This window comes from Podarcis muralis, chromosome 13 (assembly GCF_964188315.1).
Source record: "Podarcis muralis chromosome 13, rPodMur119.hap1.1, whole genome shotgun sequence".
NCBI classification, from domain to species: domain Eukaryota; kingdom Metazoa; phylum Chordata; class Lepidosauria; order Squamata; family Lacertidae; genus Podarcis; species Podarcis muralis.
Genome location: NC_135667.1, coordinates 18,791,402 through 18,812,097, shown reverse-complemented (window position 1 = coordinate 18,812,097; position 20,696 = coordinate 18,791,402). Strand labels below are relative to the sequence as shown.

The 20,696-nt window shown below is 45.3% G+C and overlaps 1 protein-coding gene across 1 annotated transcript; it reads right to left on the bottom strand.

The window, feature by feature from the left end:
- Nucleotides 1-3,062: 3,062 nt before the first annotated feature.
- Nucleotides 3,063-19,748, bottom strand: LOC114582475 (neuronal pentraxin-1-like). The gene is made up of 5 exons (XM_028703537.2): nucleotides 18,778-19,748; nucleotides 9,122-9,302; nucleotides 6,702-6,949; nucleotides 4,597-4,776; nucleotides 3,063-3,956 (listed from the first exon to the last, which is right to left on the bottom strand). The coding sequence occupies exons 1-5, from the start codon at nucleotides 19,534-19,536 to the stop codon at nucleotides 3,747-3,749; spliced, it is 1,578 nt and encodes a 525-aa protein (XP_028559370.2). The 5' UTR covers nucleotides 19,537-19,748; the 3' UTR covers nucleotides 3,063-3,746.
- Nucleotides 19,749-20,696: the final 948 nt, after the last annotated feature.

Below are 20,696 nucleotides of genomic sequence, written 5' to 3'. Positions count from 1 at the left end.
AGCGCTGTCCGGAGACACTTCTGGGTCACGTGGCCAGCGTGACAAAGCTGCATCTGGTGAGCCAGAGCCGCACACGGAAACGCCGTTTACCTTCCCGCTAGTAAGCGGTCCCTATTTATCTACTTGCACCCGGGGGTGCTTTCGAACTGCTAGGTTGGCAGGCGCTGGGACCGAGCAGCGGGAGCGCACCCCGCCGCGGGGATTCGAACCGCCGACCTTTCGATCGGCAAGCCCTAGGCGCTGAGGCTTTTACCCACAGCGCCACCCGCGTCCCTACCCACAATATAGGGATAACATATTCCCCCAATAATTTTGTCATTAAAAAAACCCCTGAAAATCAGCCTTGGAGGCAGCAAAAGCAAGTTGAAAAGTAAAAAAGAAGCCTCAGAGGCTGCAACTGAGAACAGCAGAATGGGGGGGAGGGTTGCTTAACCCTTTCCAGCTGGTTTTCTGGTCAATCCCTGCCCACCTACGCCACCTGATTTTCCATCAACAAGAGAAAAACCAGAGGTTTCCCTTCACTCTTAAGAACTATTTTAAGAGCACCGTATTGGGGAGGGGTATTTTGAGGTTGGAAAATAATTCCTGGAGGGAAAATGCAGCATTTCCCCCACCCGGCCATTCTTCCTCTCAGCCTAGCAGCCCTGCTAAAACTGCTTGTACAGTGGTACCTTGGTTCTCAAACGCCTTAGTACTCAAACAACTTGGAACCCAAACACCGCAAACCCGGAAGTAAGTGTTCCGGTTTGTGAACTTTTTTCAGAAGCCGAACATGCTCCATTTTGAGTGTTACGCTTCCGCTTTGAATGTTACACTGAGGTCTGTTTTTGCTATTTCGCGTTTTTGTTTTTGCGGCTTTTTTGTTTTGTTTTTGTGACTGTGTGGAACCCAGTTCAGCTATTGATTGATTGATTGATTGATTGATTGATTGTGTGACTGCAGTACATTGTTTATTGCTTTCATTTCATGGATCAATGGTCTCGTGACATGGTAAAATTCATGTTAAATTGCTGTTTTAGGGTTTTTTTAAAAAAAAGTCTGGAATGGATTAATCTATGGGAAAGCGCATCTTGGTTCTGGAATGAACTTCCGGAACAGATTAAGTTTGAGAACCAAAGTGCCACTGTATTTAAAAGAAATGTGGAGGAAAGTCAAGGTCTAGTTTGATCATGAGCTAATATCCTGGGTCTTGGACAAGTGCTGTCTAGATGCAATGTGTGTTATGAAAGAAACTTTTGGAGTCTTCAAAGCAAAGACCAAAAAGCATGTGGGAAAGGGTTGCAGTTTCTTTGGCAGGTTTATTGCATCCAGTTTGAAGTATGAAAATTCAAGACAATTAACATCATACCCCCATGTAGCTACGCCCATTCCACAAATGAACGCTATCAAAGCCCAGGAAAAAAACAGTATTTACAAAGAGAGAGAGAGTGATAGAAAAACCTATGCTAAGTTTATATATATATATGTACACACATACACAAGAGAAGACATTTGGTGTTTATTTGGAGCAAACATTAAAACTCTGGTCTGCATCCTTCACTGATTCCAACAAACCTAGGATTTCTGGCTTCTAGGCCCCTCCCTTGAAAGCCAAAACAGATGTGATGTGAGATATTCCTGATCTGCTATTGCTGTAGATCTGCAATGGATAAAGCTAGCTGCTTCAAATTGATTTAATTCCAACATCACATCTCTTTCAGCCCTTTCTCCCTTGCAGTCCCAATCAGGTGTGGGGAATCTTTGCCGCTCCTGATTCTACTGAACTACAACTCCCATCTGCCCCAGCAAGCATGGTCAATGGCCAGGGGTGATGGGAGTCGTAGTTCACCAGTATTGGAGTGGGGAGGCAAAGGTTCCCCACACCTGGTGTAGGCAGCCACCCAATGTCTCCTCCAGAGATTTTGGACATCCTTGCTTCTAGGCACACCTGCTCTCTTGCACTGGACCTCACTTTTATACTCTTATCCACAACGTAGTTGTATTCCTCTTTCTATTTATAATGGAGGGGTCCAATATATTGCCCTACATTTACTAAAATGACAATCAATACAGATCCGTACAACCATTTTGCCATTGTTTTTCTCCAGCACATACTGTGTTTTTGCAGTTAATCTGTGTCGAATGTGTGTATGAGGCTAGTTCATGGCATTCTCCATGTGACCAAGCACTTATTTTCTACCTGGTCCGTGTCTTCCATCATCCTGTGTCCTAATGTGCATGTTGTGAGTGTCAACTGGAATGAGGGTTGAGAATGTGAAGCACAGAACGGGGGTTTGTATATATGGGCAAATGTAGTAACCAGGCATTCCCTTTGTTGCAGCGCATCAAAATCTGAGCTGCCACCAACAACAAAATATGCTTTTATGGTGATGTGCATTATGGATTTATGGTGTTTCCAGAATCTGACCGAATCCCATCAACCCACATATCAGCTTGCTTCTAGACTTTGGCCCATGGCTTTTGTGTTTCGTTCAGCCCATGTCTACATTACACATTTGGAATAATTTCCCCCAAACAGTTGATTTTCTTGATATTGATGAACATATCTTGAAATATTTACAAATTAGCCTAAGATACGCAAACTAGTGGAATTGGGTTAAAAACCTTTAGAAAAATGGTCATGTGAATCCACCTAAGGAGAGAAGCATCAGTGTAGAGGCACACGTTTTATACATATTGACAAAGAGAGCAAAATATTCCTACAGATCCTCCCCAAATCTTATAGGAAGGTCTAGATCCTGGAAGTTGTTCCCAAGGAGCGGAAAGGAGATGTTAAAATCAACAATGGTTCCGGAAGCGGGCTCCACCAAGTTTTAGGATAACTCATGGACGGGCTAAGATTGACACACAGAACTTTAACTCTCCTAATAGGATGTGTAGGGTGTATTTAATTGGTCAGTATGTTTGGGATGAGGGACGGAGGTCTTCCTGTTTAGAGGAAGTAGATAAGCTGAGGTTTGAGTTCGCAAATGGCTATTTAGTTTAGTAAAAAACAACAACACAAGATCTTGTCTTCTGAACTGAGGAGGGAGTGTTAGAGATCTCCAAGACAAAAAAAAAAAAGTACCTACCGTAACTTTCCCTCCAATTCCTGCCAAGCATATTTCACAAAGGCAACAGAAGAAAGCTACTATTTAAAAACAGATTTAGAGATGGTTGGGAAACTCAGTTTGCCAGAGATTGGATCATCTATTTCCAATCATCTTCCCAATGAACCAATGCTGTGCTATTAAGGCCTTACAAAAGACCTATGTCAGCAGTCTCCTATATTTTACATGCATCTACCTTTATGTTCCACCATGAGAATGCCGTTTCCATTTACTTCACATATTAAGGAAGTGCTCCATTGCAAAACATGATGGCGCCATTTTATAGTTGGGACAAAAGTCCCTCACCTCCACAGTACAGACATCAATGCTCCAAATGTTTGCTTACTTTTTAAAGGTAAAATTTTGGTCAGGCACCCTTGTAGAAAATCCAGGCATGCTAGATTCCAGATCCGAAGATCTCCCTGCACAAAACTTGGCTACATACACCCCACCCTCTCCTAAGAGATCCAGGAGTACCCTTGTCCCAAATGGAAAGGTCCCCATTATTTTCCAAACCCTACCCTCTTTTATAAAAAACAAAAAACCACTAGGTATCTTTGTCTCTCCAGAAAATCCTGGGGGGCTTGTGCCCAGCCCCACCCCCTAGATTTCACTCTCCTCTCAAGAACCCAGAAGTCCCTCTTCCTTTGTAGCCTCTCAGTGGCAGGCATTAAATGGTAGCTTGACTACTCCTCCGTGAAGCTCCATGGAGGCTTCGGCCCAGTTGATGATGTCGCCACCGGCGTAGCTGGTGCAGGTAGCCATCTTGTAAACCTCACCTGGTGTCAGGATGTGGCCCCACATGTTGAAATCTGAGATTTCCCCAATGAAGGCTTGAGTGGCATCAAAGCGGCCACCCAGAGTGTCCTGTAGGAAGAGGAGTGGGGAAAGAGAGTGAACACACAGCAGGGCAAGAGAATCTGTGGCCCTCCATGTGGTGCTGGACTCCATAAGAACATAAGAAGAGCCTGCTGAGCCAGGCCAACTCCAGCCCAGCTTCCAGTTTTCACACTGACCAACCAAATGCTTATGGAAAGCACACAAACAGGACCTGAGTGCAGAAGCAGTGTCCCCTTCGGTGGTTTCCAGCAAGTGATATTCGGAAGCATTTACCTCCTCTGAGAGTGGAGGTAGAACATAGCCTTCAGGGATTGTGGCCTTCTCCTCCATGAATTTGAATCTGGTTCTCATTAGCCCTAGCTGGCATGGCCAACTGTCAGGGATGACAACACACCTTCCAACATCTCAAGACCCCAAACCAGGACGCACATCTTTCTGCTTGTGCTCCTGCGTGAGTCACATGACCTCCACAAGATCACATGTCCCGTGTGAGATCACGCGACTCAGAATAGACACTTTTTTCTGAGCCATGCTTGCACAGAACCCAAAAATGCATGTTTTATGGCACTGCGTAATTCAGCAACACTTAGAGGGCTACGTGTTCCCCACCCCAGATTTAGAGGAACCAGAAATGGCTCTCTAGAAGTAATAATCGAGGGGTATTTACCTGCTCCTGGCCCAGTACGAAAACGCCCCCAGGCTTCACCGGATGCCAGGGAGCCAGGTTCTCTCCGCTCCCTCTCCGGACTCCATCCTGGTAAGACTCCCAAATGCCATCCCGGGTTGACCAGGTCACACAGATGTGGTGCCACTTAGCATCATTAATGGCCAGTGGTAATGTGGCAGCCTGCCGAGAAAAAAGGTTAAAGTGGGGTGAGCAAACATCCTGAGCCCTAAGAGTATTGCTGCAATAAGTGTATCATGATCTGATTGGCACCAGCTAAGTTGAACCTGCACAGCCTTGGAACTAGAAGAAGCAGGTTATAGCTGCCATCCAGATAGCTATAAAGCCTTGGGAATATCTCTCTGTGCCTCACCTCCAATGTTTTTGGGAGGGAGATCAATACAGTGGGAGAGGATAGGCAGGATGGAGCACAATATATTTTGCTGATCCAGTTTCAATGGAATCCTGAGGCATGCCTCAATATCCCTTCTGAGGTCTTTGCTGAAGGCTGTGGCCAAAGGACAAGCTGAACTTCAAAACACGTAAAAGACAAAGATTGTCAAAAAGAAACCATGTCTTTAATGGGGTAATACTCTTAATAGGGCCAACCAAAAATTAACAGCAATGTGGCAACTTCTGAGTTCTCCAGAACACTTCACCGGGCAATATAGGATGGTGGGGTGAAGATTTTTATCTAAAACTAAACTAGCTGTGTAGCTTGCAATCTGCATCTTGGAAATGGCAACCTCGTGGCTACAACATCTAGTTGTGTACTTTTTGTTTCAAACTTTTCCTTGTCTGTCCCTTTGTGTGATATCCCATCTGGTGAAGAGCTATGGAGAAAATCAAAATATTGCCACATGTCTGGGACTTTTTGGCTGGTTCCAATAAAGACACGATGCAGCTGTGGACTCTAGAGTTGTAGCTGTAATTGTGAATGAATGGATGTTTGTTGATCAAGGTTTGTTCAATTGACACAATTTATTCCAAAACCAGAATTAGGTATGGGAGGATGTAGCTCACAGAATATTCTAATGCAAAAGTCAAGGTATCTATAGCTACTGTACATCTCTCGTTTACAGCAAATCTTTGGTCAAGATTTCTTAATCCCCTGTCTGTGTCCCCTCTTGTCTACCTTGTGAGGAATTCGTTTTATGTTGTATATCCCAGAACCCCAGTCCAGAAGGCCTGAAATGGCAAACAAGGCAGGCTTCTGTCTCTTTAATTTATTGTTGGGCCCTCTTCAGATTTGGTAGGACATCACTGAATTGTTCCAGCCCAAGTGATCATAAAAAAACTGTTTTTGGTTTTTTATTTATTGTAACCCAAAAGGCAGACGAGACAGAGGAAAAACATGAACATGGTGGCCATTTTTCAAACATATTTGATTATTTGATTTCTAAACCGCTTCATATATTTATAAAATATCTCTAAGTGGTGTACAGAAAACTGAAACAACAAAAGAAAGCTTTGACAAAATATTACAAAAATACACCGTTACCTATAAAAATGTTACATTCATACAAAGTTACTAATATATGAGAGAAAAATATATATGTGAGAAAAGGGACGCGGGTGGCGCTGTGGGTTAAACCACAGAGCCTAGGACTTGCTGATCAGAAGGTCGGCGGTTCGAATCCCCGCAACGGGGTGAGCTCCCGTTGCTCAGTCCCTGCTCCTGCCAACCTAGCAGTTCGAAAGCACATCAAAGTGCAAGTAGATAAATAGGTACCACTCTGGCGGGAAGGTAATCGGCATTTCCGTGTGCTGCTCTGGTTCACCAGAAGCGGCTTAGTCATGCTGGCCACATGACCCGGAAGATGTACGCCAGCTCCCTCGGCCAATAAAGCAAGATGAACGCCGCAACCCCAGAGTCGGCCACGACTGGATCTAATGGTCAGGGGTCCCTTTACCTTTACCTTTACTAATATATGTAAATCAATATCAGTTCATTTTCCTTCTGACTCATCCTCCGTCTCTGCCTCCAGGTTGTCACCCAGGGTCCAAACTCTTAGCTCACCCACAAGCTCATCTCACAGTGAGTCTCGCAACATATCTGACCACCGCCACCCACTCAAGAAGCTCCCAGGTTGGCCTTGCTCCCGTACCTTGTCATTGATCAGCAGTTCCATGGGGTTATTTCCCCACTCGATGAGCACCACTTCGTTGGCCTGGCCTGGCACAGAGTATGAGAAAGGGGTGCCCATTCCCGGTGCTGAACTGGACTTGAGCCAGAGGCAGATGGAGAAGGCAAAGATCTCGTGATGGAGCGTACGCTTCACCTTGACGTACATGTAGTTAGTGCGGAGGGGGAAGCCCACCCGGAAATCCTCAGACTGCTTCTCCACCTTGTTTCCTGGAGGACAGAGGGGGTCAGAGATGTGGGACTGAGCTGCCAACACAGAGAAATGGAGGGGAATTGGGTTTGTCCATCCATCGGCTGCTAACTGCCCAGTTTATCTACCAAGCATCCGCCCCCCAAATACTCTTTTGATCCATTCCCATCTTCCCCCCACCAACTGTAACTAAGCCTGATCACCAGAAATATCATGCACAATTTCCTAGTTGACTCCTCCCTCCACTTTCTCTGTGGACTTCCTTGTACTGGGTTTTCACACTGTTGTACACTCCTAGGGGCAGGTACCTCTTCTTTGTAAAGCCCCATGCACACTGATGGTGCAAATGAAATAATATTAATGGACAACAACAGCATTCATCCATCACACTCTGCTGTCTGTCTCCTGAGCTGTCCATTTCCATTCATCATGGTCTATCCAGTCATATCTGTTCACACGGCTGCTAAAGTTTCCTTCCACCTATACAGCAAGTGGATTCTGAGAATCCTTAAAATGGGCATACACACCTAGCATTTGAAGCACACACACCCTCTCCCGAGAAGCTGTCGTTTCTTAAGAGTGCTGAGAATTGTACCTCTGCGAGGCTAAGACTACAGATCCCAGGATTCTTTGCAGGGGATGTGCCTTAAATGTATGCTATGGGCACAGCCTTATACTATAAGGTTCGAAGGACAAGCCTCCAGCAGATATTACTCAGTGGTTTGAAGATCTTACTGTCATTTCTGTGTTTGAAAGAATGGCTTATAATTGCTAGTCTCATTTTAGGTATCTATCTGTACATGTGGGCTACTTATACTGATCCACACATTTAATTTAGGATTGATGGAATATATTATTGACAAAGTCAGCTGGCATTTAATTTTTTTCCCTATGTTTCTTTTTATTGTATTTGCAAAATATGTTTTTTGTTTTGTGTGTGTGTGTGTTTTTTAAAAAATCTTTAAGGTTTCCTTGTATCCCACAACCAATGAACCAGCCAATGAGGTCACATATGACTGCTTTTATCTACCAAGCCATGTTTTCAATGTTCTGTCACTGAGCCATGCATCCCCACATCTTTCATTCTGCCTCCCCGTGGATCTGCCGATCTATGAATCCACTGTGTTGTCATTCCTTCCACACATCCTTCCGCCCATCTCTCTTCTGACTGGATCATGATTCACCCCACTAAATAATGACATCCACTTATTCCACTGTCCACATGCTGATAAATTTATTTGCCTAAGAAATTAATTTTAGAGCAGGAACCTTGGGCCCTCCAGATGTCGCTGAACAACACCTCCCATCACCCCCAGCAAACATGGTCAGTGAGCAAAGATGATGGGGAGTAGAAGTTCAGCAACATCTGGAGGGCCAAAGGTTGCCCACTCACACACACTTGATTCAGAGCCACCATGGCTCTGAAGCAAGGTTTGCCAGTGCAGTGGTGACCTCCACATGTTTTTGTTTGAATTCCTGCTCCATGATTGCAGTCATGGGATTGTAGTCTATCACATGACGGTATATGTTTTGAGTCCACAACGTGGGAAGTGATGGAGAAAGGATGTTTGTGTTACTGTGTTCCGTGAAGTGGGACTATTGTCCTTTGTTCTTTTTCTCTTTGCTGTCTGATGCTAGAGAGAGAGGGAGCCGTGTTGCAGGGCGTGTGTGTTTATATGTAAATAAAGTAGATTAGCCAAAATGCTGAGTTGCTGAGGTCTGTCATGCAAGCTGCAAAGACTCTGCGGATCCCTAAGTGTGCTGATGTCTGTTGGCATCGTTCGCTGTGATGTTTGGGCTGAAGAAAGCTTCTGAAGCTCCCGAACAATTGACCAGGAGGGAGAGAACATGCCAGTCAGGCATGTGTCTCTGCCAGGATCCTACTCGAGTGTAGGACGAGCTCCTGACAGTTTTTAGATTCCAATTCCCAGTCAGCATGGACAGTGGTCAGGGGGAATTATGGGAGTTGTGCTCCAATAACATTGTCTACCCTTTCTCTGGAGCAACAGAAAATGAATTTATTCTATGACAGCCCTTCAGATACTTGAAGATGACTTCCTTCCTTCCTTCCTTCCTTCCTTCCTTCCTTCCTTCCTTCCTTCCTTCCTTCCATCTCCACCCCATTGTCTCAAGACCAAACCCCCTCTCCCCACCCTGACCCTGGCAACACCTGGTGTGTGACTGCCACTCACCTTTCTCAACACTGTGCCCATGAGAGACGTGCTTGTGCCTGAGCCCTGCTGCTGTTGGCACACCCACCGTGTGATGCTCAGAGGTGTTTGATTTCTCGTGGATCTGATGCTCCAAGATGCTTATCTTTTTCTGGAGAGCATCGCGCAGGGACGTGGAGAAGACAGAGCTGTTCCGATTGTGCTGGTGAAGGCAAGACAGGCAGACATGTCAACCATTAATTCTATAACTCTGCCTCAAAACCCCAGAACCTCCTACCAGGACACTTCTGTTGCCTCTCTCATCTTTCTTCTCCTGAAAGCTACTTTTTGTGAAACCTTCTTCACAATCTATTAGTTCTCATCCCCTGCTGAACGTATAACCAACTAAGCACATGGCCTTCCTGTGACTTTCGCCTCCATCTTCTTTGTGTTGAATTTTAGATTGTTAAGTGCCACAGAGAAGGAACCTGTGTTGCTTGTTCGTTGTTCTTTAAATGACTTTGGCTGCATACTCACCATACATTTAAGCTTTAAATTTTAAAGCACACTTAAATAACATTCTTTCCCCAAAAAGATTCTGGGAACTGTAGTTTGTTAAGGATGCTGGGACTTGCAGCTCTGTTGGGGGTAAAATACAGTTCGCAGGATTCTTGCGTACATTTGTGCTTTAAAGGTATGTTGTGTACGCAACCATACACTCTAGTGGCATAATAATAATAATAATAATAATAATAATAATAATAATAATAATGCATCAGGCCTTGTCTAAGACGCAGCCTACATAAAACAAACAGTTCGTTGACTGTACAATCCTGCATGTGTCTACTCAAAAGTAAGCCTTATTGAGTTCAATGGAACTTATTCCCAGGTCAACAGATCTGTGGCACTAGCTACCTGGAGCCAGCCCTGCCGCACAGCAAGTGTGACAAACTGCTTCAGGCAACACCACAAGAAGTGGTGTCTGACTGATGCAGCAAGACTTTCTCAGGTGTTTTCTCAAATGGGGCCAGGGGCTGGGAGGAAGACATTTGGGTTCTGTTTCTGGAAGCAAAATATCTTGAGCCACTACTGCCAATTCCCACAGTCCCTTCCCTGCCCACAGGCCTGAACTGGGAGACCCACAAACTTTGATACTGTACCCCCACCTCCAGTTTGGTGTGTTCCTGGATATCTAATTCTTGCTTACGTATTAAGAAGGGGGAAAGCGAGGGAAAAGGGCAGCATAATTATTTTTAGTCACTGCACTCAGGTTAACACCTCAGATGCTCTAGTAATCTCTATTCCCACCCACAGTGATGGCTGTAGAACTGTCCTGTCCCTCCTTTCAAGGCTTCTTCAGTAAAAGCCATCACGTACGAAGCAGAATCATAAAACCACGTACAAAGGTGCTATTCAGAACATATTTTGAAGGCCTCTGCTCTTTTTGAGAAACAAAATATCTTGGATTTCTTAGCTTCTGGGCACTCCAGCTCCACAGGAAAAACGGAAGATTTTAAGAGAAAACACAGGAATCCTGTTTTGCATTCCTCCCTTCACTCCACAAAAAAACTGGCCGATAGATGGATGCGTGGGAAAGGGCCTTCTCAGTGGTGGCCCCTTGATCAATGTTTCTTAACCTTGGGTTCCCAGATCAGTTGGGACCACAACTCTCATCATCCCCAGCCAGCTTAGCCAATGGTCAGTTGTAGTCCAAGAACACCTAGAGCCCCCAAGTTGAAGAAAATGGGCTCAGGCCAGTGGTTCTCAAAGAGTGTGGCAGGAAGATTCAAGGACAATCTAATAAATGTTTAAACATTTCAGTGTAGTATAGTATAGTATCAATATATACTTTTTTATTTGCAGAATATTTGCATTGTTCTATATTTTCAGGATGCCCCGTGATCATATTAGAAAGTATTTTGTTCTCTATGTTATAAATCAAGCACTGCTAGGAGTCTTTTCTTTTTGTTTTCCAGTGTATTGCTTATCAATTAAAAAAATAATCAGTGTGGCAATGAGCAATTTTTTTATTCTGAAAATGTGTCCCAGAGAAAAAAGTTTGAGAACCACTGGCTTAGGCTATGAAATTACCTGCCTCAGGACAGAGATCTCTCTATGCCTGAAGTATCAGTTGAAAACAATGTTGTTCTGACATGCATTTCAGTAGGAAATTCTTACATGTTTTGTATTAGTTATCAAGCAAATTTGGGTATGGTTGTTGTTTTTTGTAGGGTGTCATTATTGGTTTTTTAATCATGGTTTTATGATAGCTGTTTCCCAGATTATGGGTCTTGTAAATATGAGTTGTATTTGTTTTATATAAATATAAAAAAATGATGATGATGATGATGATTTATTATTTATACCCCGCTCATCTGGCTGGGTTTCCCCAGCCACTCCGGGCGGCTTCCAACAAAATATGAAAATACGATAGTCTGTCAAACATTAAAAGCTTCCCTAAACAAGGCTGCCTTCAGATGTCTTCTAAAAGTCTGGTAGTTGCTTTTCTCTTTGACATCTGGTGGGAGGGTGTTCCACAGGGCGGGTGCCACTACCAAGAAGGCCCTCTGCCTGGTTCCCTGTAACTTGGCTTCTCGCAATGAGGGAACCACCAGAAGCCCTCAGCACTGGACCTCAGTGCCCAGGCTGGACGATGGGGGTGGAGACGCTCCTTCAGGTACACTGGACGGAGGCCGTTTAGGGCTTTAAAGGTCAGCACCAACACTTTGATAGCAACAAATAGCAACACAACAGAAGCTGCTTCCATACCTCAGGGACTTTGGCTTCTATCCTGATTTGCAAGTGCAGTTCTGGGCCAGCAGCCTAGGCTCAGGATATCTAAGATACCACTTTCTACCATTTGTAGCTGCCCATCAATTGGATGTTCACCTGAGGCCCTCTTCCCAATAGCCCTGCCCTTTGGAGGTTAGGGCCTCCACTGTGGAAAAACCTCTCCTATAGAATTACCTCCCTAAACAAATGTCCCATGTCCTCTTAGCCCTTGTCAATGTATGTCTGGTGGGTGTTTTACACTGTTTCAATGGGAGCGACAAATCTCTTTGAGGTTTGTTACACTGGAAAGTCAGGATAAAGATCTTTTAAATAATCACAACAACACTAGCAATTAGAGCTGTCATCCACTTAAAGAAGCCTTAGGCTGTGTACACACTATACTTTTAAAGCACATTAGAAGCACATTTCTCTCCCCCTCCCCATCAATAATTCGGGGCACTGTAGTTTGCTAAAGGTTGCTGGGAATGGGCAACTCTTTAAGGAGTAAACTTCAGTGCCCAGAATTCTTTGGGGAAAATAATGTGCATGGGACGTGCTTCAGAGGTCATCATGTGTACCTCATTCCCAGCCCTACCTGAAGATGCCAAGAATTGAGCATGGGGCCATCTCCATGCAAAGCAGGTGCTCTAGTACTACTGAGCCTCAGGTTGTACAGGGTTGCCAAAGCTGGCAGTGCCCATGAAAAACGCCCAGAGCGACCTCTCAGTTATTTGCTGCTTTGCTGCCAAACCTGTCAGTCCTGTCCTACTTGAGTTCTGGAGAAGGATTTTGGATGTATTTTTCTTATTTGAAAACAATAAAGGAAAGTTCTAACCAAATAAAAACGTCATCCTGTTTTGAAATGGACTCTTTACAGCTGGAAGAAGAAGAAGAAGAAGAAGAAGAAGAAGAAGAAGAAGAAGAAGAAGAAGAAGAAGAAGAAGAAGAAGAAGAAGAAGACTTATCGTGCTCATAATATTTGTAGCGCTTGGCCACTTGGTAGTGTCACCTCAAAGTACAGCTGTGTTCTATTTCTATCGAGAGCAAATCACATTGAACTGGAAGTTGAAAAATAAGCAGACTTTAAAGCTGACTAACAGAAAATCATTTTGTAGCTTGTGCAAAACCTGCATAATTTGCCGAGGTGTGGGGGAGAGAGTGGAGACACGTTGCTTTTTATCCTACCTTAGTTCCCTGCAGAGCAGACAATACGCTCCAGAAACAGAGCCACCAAGGTAAGCTTGGTGCCAACTTCCACTCAGCTCCCAGGGTAAGAAAGCCCAGACACCCAACCCAGTTGACCCTACTGGGCAACTAGGGTGGGATAGTTACGGTCTTTCCCTCCATGATGGGTTGGACGTTGCAAGGGAGGCATGGTTCCTTTGGCCTGTAACCTAGTGGGCTTTGTGGCTATGTAGGGACTTCAATCTGTCTCCCTGGTTCTTATATGACTCTCCCACCTGTACCCTACTGAGTCCAGATAAATAACAGGTAAACTATCTCCACCTTCACACACACCCCCACCCCACCCAGTGTAAGCTGTGTGGCCCTAGAGTAGCTTGATTGTCTATTTCAGGGATGGGAACCCCATAGCCCATAGATACTGTTGGACTACAAGTCCCAGCAGCCCCTGCTAGCATGGCCAATGGTCAGGAATAACAGGAACAACATCCTCCAGGAACAACATCTGGAGGGCCATAGGCTCCCCATCCGTAGTCTATATTAGCCTGCCATGTCCCAGGAAGAATTTTTACCATGTATCAGATTCAGCTGTACAGGAAAATGTGTGGTGGAATTATTATTATTAGTAGTAGTAGTAGTACTAATATTTATTGAATTTATATACTGCCCTATACCCGGAGGTCTCAGGGCAGTTCACTGTATTGTTATTGTTCTGTGCTTTTACTATTTTTGTACACTGCTTTGTGTAATTTTCTTTCAGGGTAGGTCACAGCAAAATAAACATTTCCCCATTAAAATCAATGCAGTGAAATACAACAATATCTGCAAAAGCTTGGTATTAGTCACTATCAAATGCCTGAGCCAGCACATAGATCTTAAATGTCAAAAACTCATCAGATTTAGCACTTTCCATTATTAGTATTATTTTCTGATTAAACCTCTCTGTCCAGGAAATGAAGGAATCCTGCCATTCAAATTACCCCCATATGATTTTACTGCAGCTGGACCATAAAGAAGGCTGATCGCCGAAGAATTTAAGCTTTTGAATTATGGTGCTGGAGGAAACTCTTGAGAGTCCCATGGACTGCAAGAAGATCAAACATATCCATTCTTAAGGAAATCAGCCCTGAGTGCTCACTGGAAGGACAGTTCCTGAAGCTGAGGCTCCAATACTTTGGCCACCTCATGAGAAGAGAAAACTCCCTGGAAAAGACGCTGATGTTGGGAAAGATTGAGGGCACAAGGAGAAGGGGACGACAGAGGACGAGATGGTTGGATAGTGTTCTCGAAGCTACCAGCATGAGTTTGACCAAACTGCGGGAGGCAGTGGAAGACAGGAGGGCCTGGCGTGCTCTGGTCCATGGGGTCATGAAGAGTCGGACACGACTAAATGACTAAACAATAACAACAACAACAACATGATTTTACTTCCTATCTGAAAGGGCCATTGTCTAAAATCAAACCAGTCAATTCCCACCCCCACCCCCTTTTGAAGGCTTAATTAATCCTGTTTCCCATTTAGGCTGTAAACAGACCATACATTTAAAACACACCTAAATCCAACTACTTCCCCAAAAGAATCCTGGGAACTGTAGTTTTGTTAAGGGCGCTGGGAATTGTAGATTTTGTGATAAGTAAAGTACAATTCCCGGGATTCTTTGGGTGGGTGGAGGGGAATGTCCTTTACATGTATGGTGTGTATGCGTCCACATATAACCCCAGACAGAATGAGAGCCATATTGTGGGAATCCGGATATGCACAGGAGAAAAATGGGGCAGGACCTGTACAGGAATGGCCTCCGAAGGGTAATTAAGAGGTGGTGTGTGAGGGGAAAGCTATGAAGGTGAAGAGAGAAGGCATGGAAAGGTGTGGAGCACAGCATGAGAGGCAGGTCAGATGGTCAGGTAGGCAAGTGGGGAGGGGGGACACTAAGAGAATAGGCAGCACATAGTCTTCAATGGAAGTGCCATTCTGTGGTGTTCTCAAGATCCACTCCGCCATCTTAAATGACTCCTGATCTGTCCCTGAAGAGGAGGAGGATGCTCTCTCAGATCATATAAACATTATTATTTATGTGCCCCTAAAACTGTTGCAGCACCAAATGACCTCCTGAGTTCTTTTTTGCAGTGAGGGCCTGAGTGTTACATCTGTCAGTCCTTCACTCCATCTCATCTGTTCTCCCATCCTCCTTTGTCTCATCTATCCTGCTTTCCTTCCAACCTTCCTATGCATCTAATAATCCATCGATCCACCTCTGCGTTCCACGAATCCATTTGCATGTTTCCTCTCTCCTAGATTCCTGGCCTATTTGTTATCCCTCGTCCGACAGCCGTTTTGGGAGATCTTGCAGTTGCTCCACACGAGGGGATGCAATTGTAAGGTACGGGATGTGCAACGTGGTGAGAGAGGCCCAATTTAACATGGTCGGTACAGACTTTACCTTTATCACGTATTATTATTGTTCGTCTCAACAACCCTGCGAGGAAGGTGAGGTGAGCGATAGCCTTTGAGAGGAAAGGACGGTCAGAAAGAATTCCTAAGGCCTAGATGAATGATGCCGCCACCCTGGCAGTAGTTTCGGCTGTTGTCAGAAGAAGGAGGGATGGGAAGGGAAAGGAAAACTTTGATCTTCATTAAAAACTTATGGTGAGCCATAAGGGGGGAAAACACTCCAAAATCATCAGGCAATATGTTGCTTGTGCAATGGGACTTTCTCCCCTCTCCTCCTCCTATACACCCCATAGTATTGTTTTAGGGGTTTGAAGGAACCCCCAGAACAGTGCATGGGGGAATGGTGGGGTGGTCATTCCACCTTGCATGCTGCCATGCTTGTCATAGCGCAACACTGAATTCCAACCAAGGTCTCAATTTTGAAAACGCCTGGAAACGTCTGGAAAATTTAAAGGCTTGTGGTAAGTCCCCAATAAAGGTTTCATCCAGCTGTCGATTTTGGAGCTTGGTTGACATGTTATTCCTTTCTTTGGAGGTGTGGTAAGCCTCAGGGTGGAGGCTGGTGTGATATGCACTTTGGGAAATCAAGGTTTGTGTGTTGGGGTGTGGGGGAATAAAGGCTCATGAAGACCATTTTCCCGCTGAGACCAAAATGCCTCTAAAAGGACCTGCTCACTTGCAGGTACCGAGATAGCTGAGTGCTATCTTGTGTGGATAGACTGAGCTTGTAAAAAGAAATGAATTGACTTCAACTGGAACCAGAAAACTGACTTCAACTGGAATCATTGTGCTGTATCATGTGCAAGCTGTTGGTTCTGTTACACCAACCTCACTTTTGTAAAAGCAAAACAAGATGATTTTCTGTCTCTGGTTATATATGGCCATAGGGAGGGAGGGAAATAGACAGACAGAGTACATGTGAGTGAGTGGTCATTTGTGATAAGTTCAGGAGGCAAAGGGCAGAGAGACCACTGACACCAAACCATTACGGAGTCCTAACAAAGATTTCACCTACATTTATCCCTGCGGTTAGGAAAAGGAGTTCCAAGAAACCGTGTGAACTATCTTCCTTACTGAAGGAGATACATTGGCTGCTGAGATAGATATGTTGATGGGAGAGACAAGGAACACAGGGTGTTTGTGGAAAGTGGGGTGGAAGGAAAAAGTGGGAGGTGGACCTGAGGGCAGGAAAGCAACATGACATCCAAACGTTTAGAAAGTGTGTTAGTCAGTATGAAGAAAGGTAAAGGAAACTGTGTATGTTTAGACTAGGGAAAAGAAGATTAAAAGGGGACTCAGTTGCAATCTCTGCCTATTTTTAGAGAGTTTAATACAAAGGTGGCAGAAGGCAATCTTTTCTCTCTTGCAACAGAGGCTGGGACAGGGACAATGGGTTTACACCATACTATAGTTTTAGAGCAGCTCCCATCAGCCCCAGCCAGCCCAATGGTCAGGGATAATGGGATCTGCATCTGGAGTGCCAGATGTTGGCTCCCTCAAGGGATAGGAACATGGGGTGTGGAGTGGATCACTTCTTAACTGAAAGAATGGTGGCCAACCGTATGTGATAAAGCCAGAAACGCATGCTCTTCACTTGATGACTGCAACAAGAAGTGATGACTGAGATATAAATCCACCTAGAGAATTTTCTTAACTACAAAAATGACTTTCAGCGCAATTTTTTTTCAATGGAATCAATTCAGATATTTTTCTGCCAGACATAAAGGGTAAAGGTGTATAGAAACTGTGATGAGAACCAAGCTACAGATGACCCAGCTCTAGAGATTTTACAGAGTGGGAAGAATCAGGAACTGATCGATATGGCTTAAGCAGGAGACATACTGCCTTAAGACAGAGAATATCCTCCTTTATCCACTGCTTTGTGCAGCATCTTGCCTGATGAAGGCCTCTGTTACAGAAGATGGATGAATAGACATGGAGGTAGGTTGATCAGTCTACAACGGCGTCCTTAAGAAATGAGATCCGAAATATTTCATAGAATTGTAGAGTTGGAAGGGACCTTGAGCTTCTTCTCATCCAACCCCCTTCTCTGCAAGGTATCAACTAAAGCATCCATGAAAGATGGCCACTCAACCTTTGTTTAAAAACCTCCAAGGAAGGAAAGTCCACCAGCTTCCAAGGGAGTCCATTCCACTGTTGAACACCTCTTACTGTCAGAAAGTTATTTCTTGTAACCAGAAGCCATTGATTTGAGTCCTACCCTCCAGAGCAGGACAAAACAAGCTTGCTACATCTTCCATGTGTGACAGCCCTTTAGATATTTTAAGATGGCTATCCTATCTCCTCTCAATTTCCTCTTTTCCAGGCCAAAGATACCCAACTCCCTCAACCATCCTCATAAGGCTTGGTTTCCAGACCCTTGACCATCTTGGTCATCCTCCTCTTGTCCAGCTTGTCAACATCCTTCTTAAATTGTGGTACCCAGAACTGGACACAGCACTCTAGGTGGGGGGGGGGGTCTGACCAAGGCAGAAGTCCTATTACTTCTCTTGATCTGGACAATATACTTCTGTTGATGCAGCCTAGAATAGCATTAGCTTTTTGTGCTGCTGCACCACACTGTTGACTCATGATAAACCTGTGATCTACTAAGACACCTAGATCCTTTTCACATGTACTACAGGCAAGCTAGGTGTCCCCTGGGAGTACTGACTGACCTTAATTTGTGGTTTTCCCCATTCAGATATTGTTGGTAGTGATGGGGTAGCTTCATAGGCCGTGTCTTCACTATAGCTTTAAAGCACCTCTCAAAGTATTCTGGGCACTGTAGTTTGTTAAGGGTTGCTGGGAATTGTAACTCTGTGAGGGGTAAACTACAGTGCCCAGAATTCTTTGAGCGAAATAATGTGTTTCAAATAAACTGTCAAAATATTAAATTTTGCTTCTCACATGCAATGTCCAAAAATCATCCCTATGGCTAAGACAACTTATCCATGTGAATCTAGTTGTGCATTTCACAGATGTGAAGAGGAAGCGTGAAAGCTTGATGCGAGAAAGTGTATCTGGCAGAATGGGAAATGTTTTTGGACATTGGATTTATAGAGGGTTGTGTGTTGAATAAGGTGGGGGGTTTTTTAACCAGGGATAAAGAGCATTGCCTGCCATTGTTTACTGTGATCACGTTAAAGGAGGGAGGGATGGGAGGCAAACTTGGGTGGTGAATATTTGGGTAGACAAGGAACAGATGGACAAATATGAGAAGAAAGCATAACTGGAAAAGATAAGGGATAGTTTTCTGGAGAAGAGGTGGCTGATGCACAAGACTTGGTACCTGAAGATGCTCCAGTCTCTCCTTGAGGGATTCCAGCATCCTCTCCATCTGGTTCACCCCAGATGTCTCCTTAGGTGGGTCCTCCATGGTGTTGGCAGTGGCAGCCCCCTTACGAAAGGCATCGTGGGTGCTGTGCCCCACCTGTAGTTCATGGTGCTCCCGTTGACCAAAATGGTGGTACTCGTTCTCCCGGGCATGGATGCCTTCGTGGGGATCTCGGTGCCCAGCCTCATGGTGTCCCCTGTGACTTTCTTCATGGTGGCCCTGATGCCCATCCTCGCGGTGGCCTTGGTGTGCATTCTCATGATGTCCCCTGTGACCATCCTCATGGTGGGTCCGATGCCCACCCTCGTGGTGGCCTCTGTGAACTCCCTCGTGATGCCCATGCCCATGGCTGTGGTTCTCTTCATGGTGACCACCATGGTGCTCCCCAACATGTCTCCGGGAATGGGCTTCACAGCGGCTCAGCTTGGCCGTCAACTCCCGCACCGTCTCCCGCTGGTCCAAGATCGTCTCCTTCTGGTGCACCACGGTCTCCCGCAGGTGCAGGATGGTTTCCTTGGCTTCCTCAAGAGTCCCTACCCAGTGCCCATTTCCCGCGCTGTTAGCCCCTGCTCCGTGTCGCTGCTGGCTGGCTGACTGGCAGCCGTTGTCCATATCCAGAGGCATAGGGCTGCAGATGAATTTGGGCAAGCCGTATTCAGTGGCCGGCATCAGTGGGGAGAAGATGAGGCAGAGCAACGCCCAATGCAAGGCCATCTCCACAGCTGCGATGGCTCTGGCGGATGGGAAAGGGATGGGGGTAGGGAGAGCAGTCCGGAATGGGTTTTGCAGCCAAGGAAGGAGGATGGAGGTGATCCTAGATAGAGGCCAGTGGTCTAGATATCATGGACGTTGCCGCACAACAGATTTAGATGCAACCTCGATCATCTAGGCCCTCTTTTAGGAGGCCAACGAAAATCCCAAGGGGCCACCTCTGTTAGGAAGGCGATCCGAAGGTCTTGATGGAAAAGTGGACGTTAATTCCAGCCGGAGCGTACAATGGAGGGAGTCAAGTTGGGCCCGCCAAGTCACCAAACACGAATCAGGTCTTGCCCTCCCCTGAAATCTGGTAGCGTTGCCTCAGCCGTCAGAGCCTTTTCTCCCTTGCCGGCATCTGAGCTTTACTACCCAGCGGAACCAAGCTGCCAGCAGGTATCCCAACACTGTAGGCAGGCGGGATTTGTGCTTTTCCTGCCTCTCCTTCCTTTTCAATTTGCCAAATCCGTTGGTGATGCGGAGAGAAGCATCGTCTCCCCTGGCGACCGAGAAATTAATGGGCTTAAGGTGTCACGGCAGAGCTTTTTCCTTCACCCTTGCCCATCCTCCTCCCACCCCTGTTGCTAAGGCCTCTGCCTGGAAGCCTTTATAGAGCCCCTCCTCATGCCACTGCCCTCCTCCTCCTCCTCTACCCCCACCCCAGCAGATAAGAGACTTGCAAAGCTAAAACTCCACTCAGAAGAATTAAGTTACCAGTGAGAGACACAGAAGCTAAGTCTGAGCTTTGAACTAATTCACAGGTTTCTCATCTAATGAAAAGTACTTACACGGGGCCCATTATTCGCAGGTAGAATAAGAGGACATAGGGGGAGCCAGGGTGTCAAGTAGGCCATGAGGGGGATGGATAGCAAGACGGTGGGAATATCTGTGAAAGATATATCAATACGTCCTACCTGTAAATATTAGACATATATTCCAAAATATAGGGCAAATATTAGACATATATTCCAAAAGCACAAACAGTATCCCCCCCCCCTCGCCCATGTATTCAAACTCAAGGCTTATAATCATCAATTTCATTTAGATATCTCTTTGGATATTTGGACTGCCTATATTTAATTTATATGTTTAAATTATGGAATAGTCTTATTGTTAATGCC

Coding starts and splice junctions, on each gene's coding strand:
- LOC114582475 (XM_028703537.2), bottom strand. CDS start 19,536: ATGGCCTTGCATTGGGCGTTGCTCTGCCTCATCTTCTCCCCACTGATG. Junction 6,950..9,121: donor TGGGCACAGTGTTGAGAAAG/GTGAGTGGCAGT, acceptor TCTGTCCTCCAG/GAAACAAGGTGGAGAAGCAG. Junction 3,957..4,596: donor TCGTACTGGGCCAGGAGCAG/GTAAATACCCCT, acceptor CTCTTCCTACAG/GACACTCTGGGTGGCCGCTT.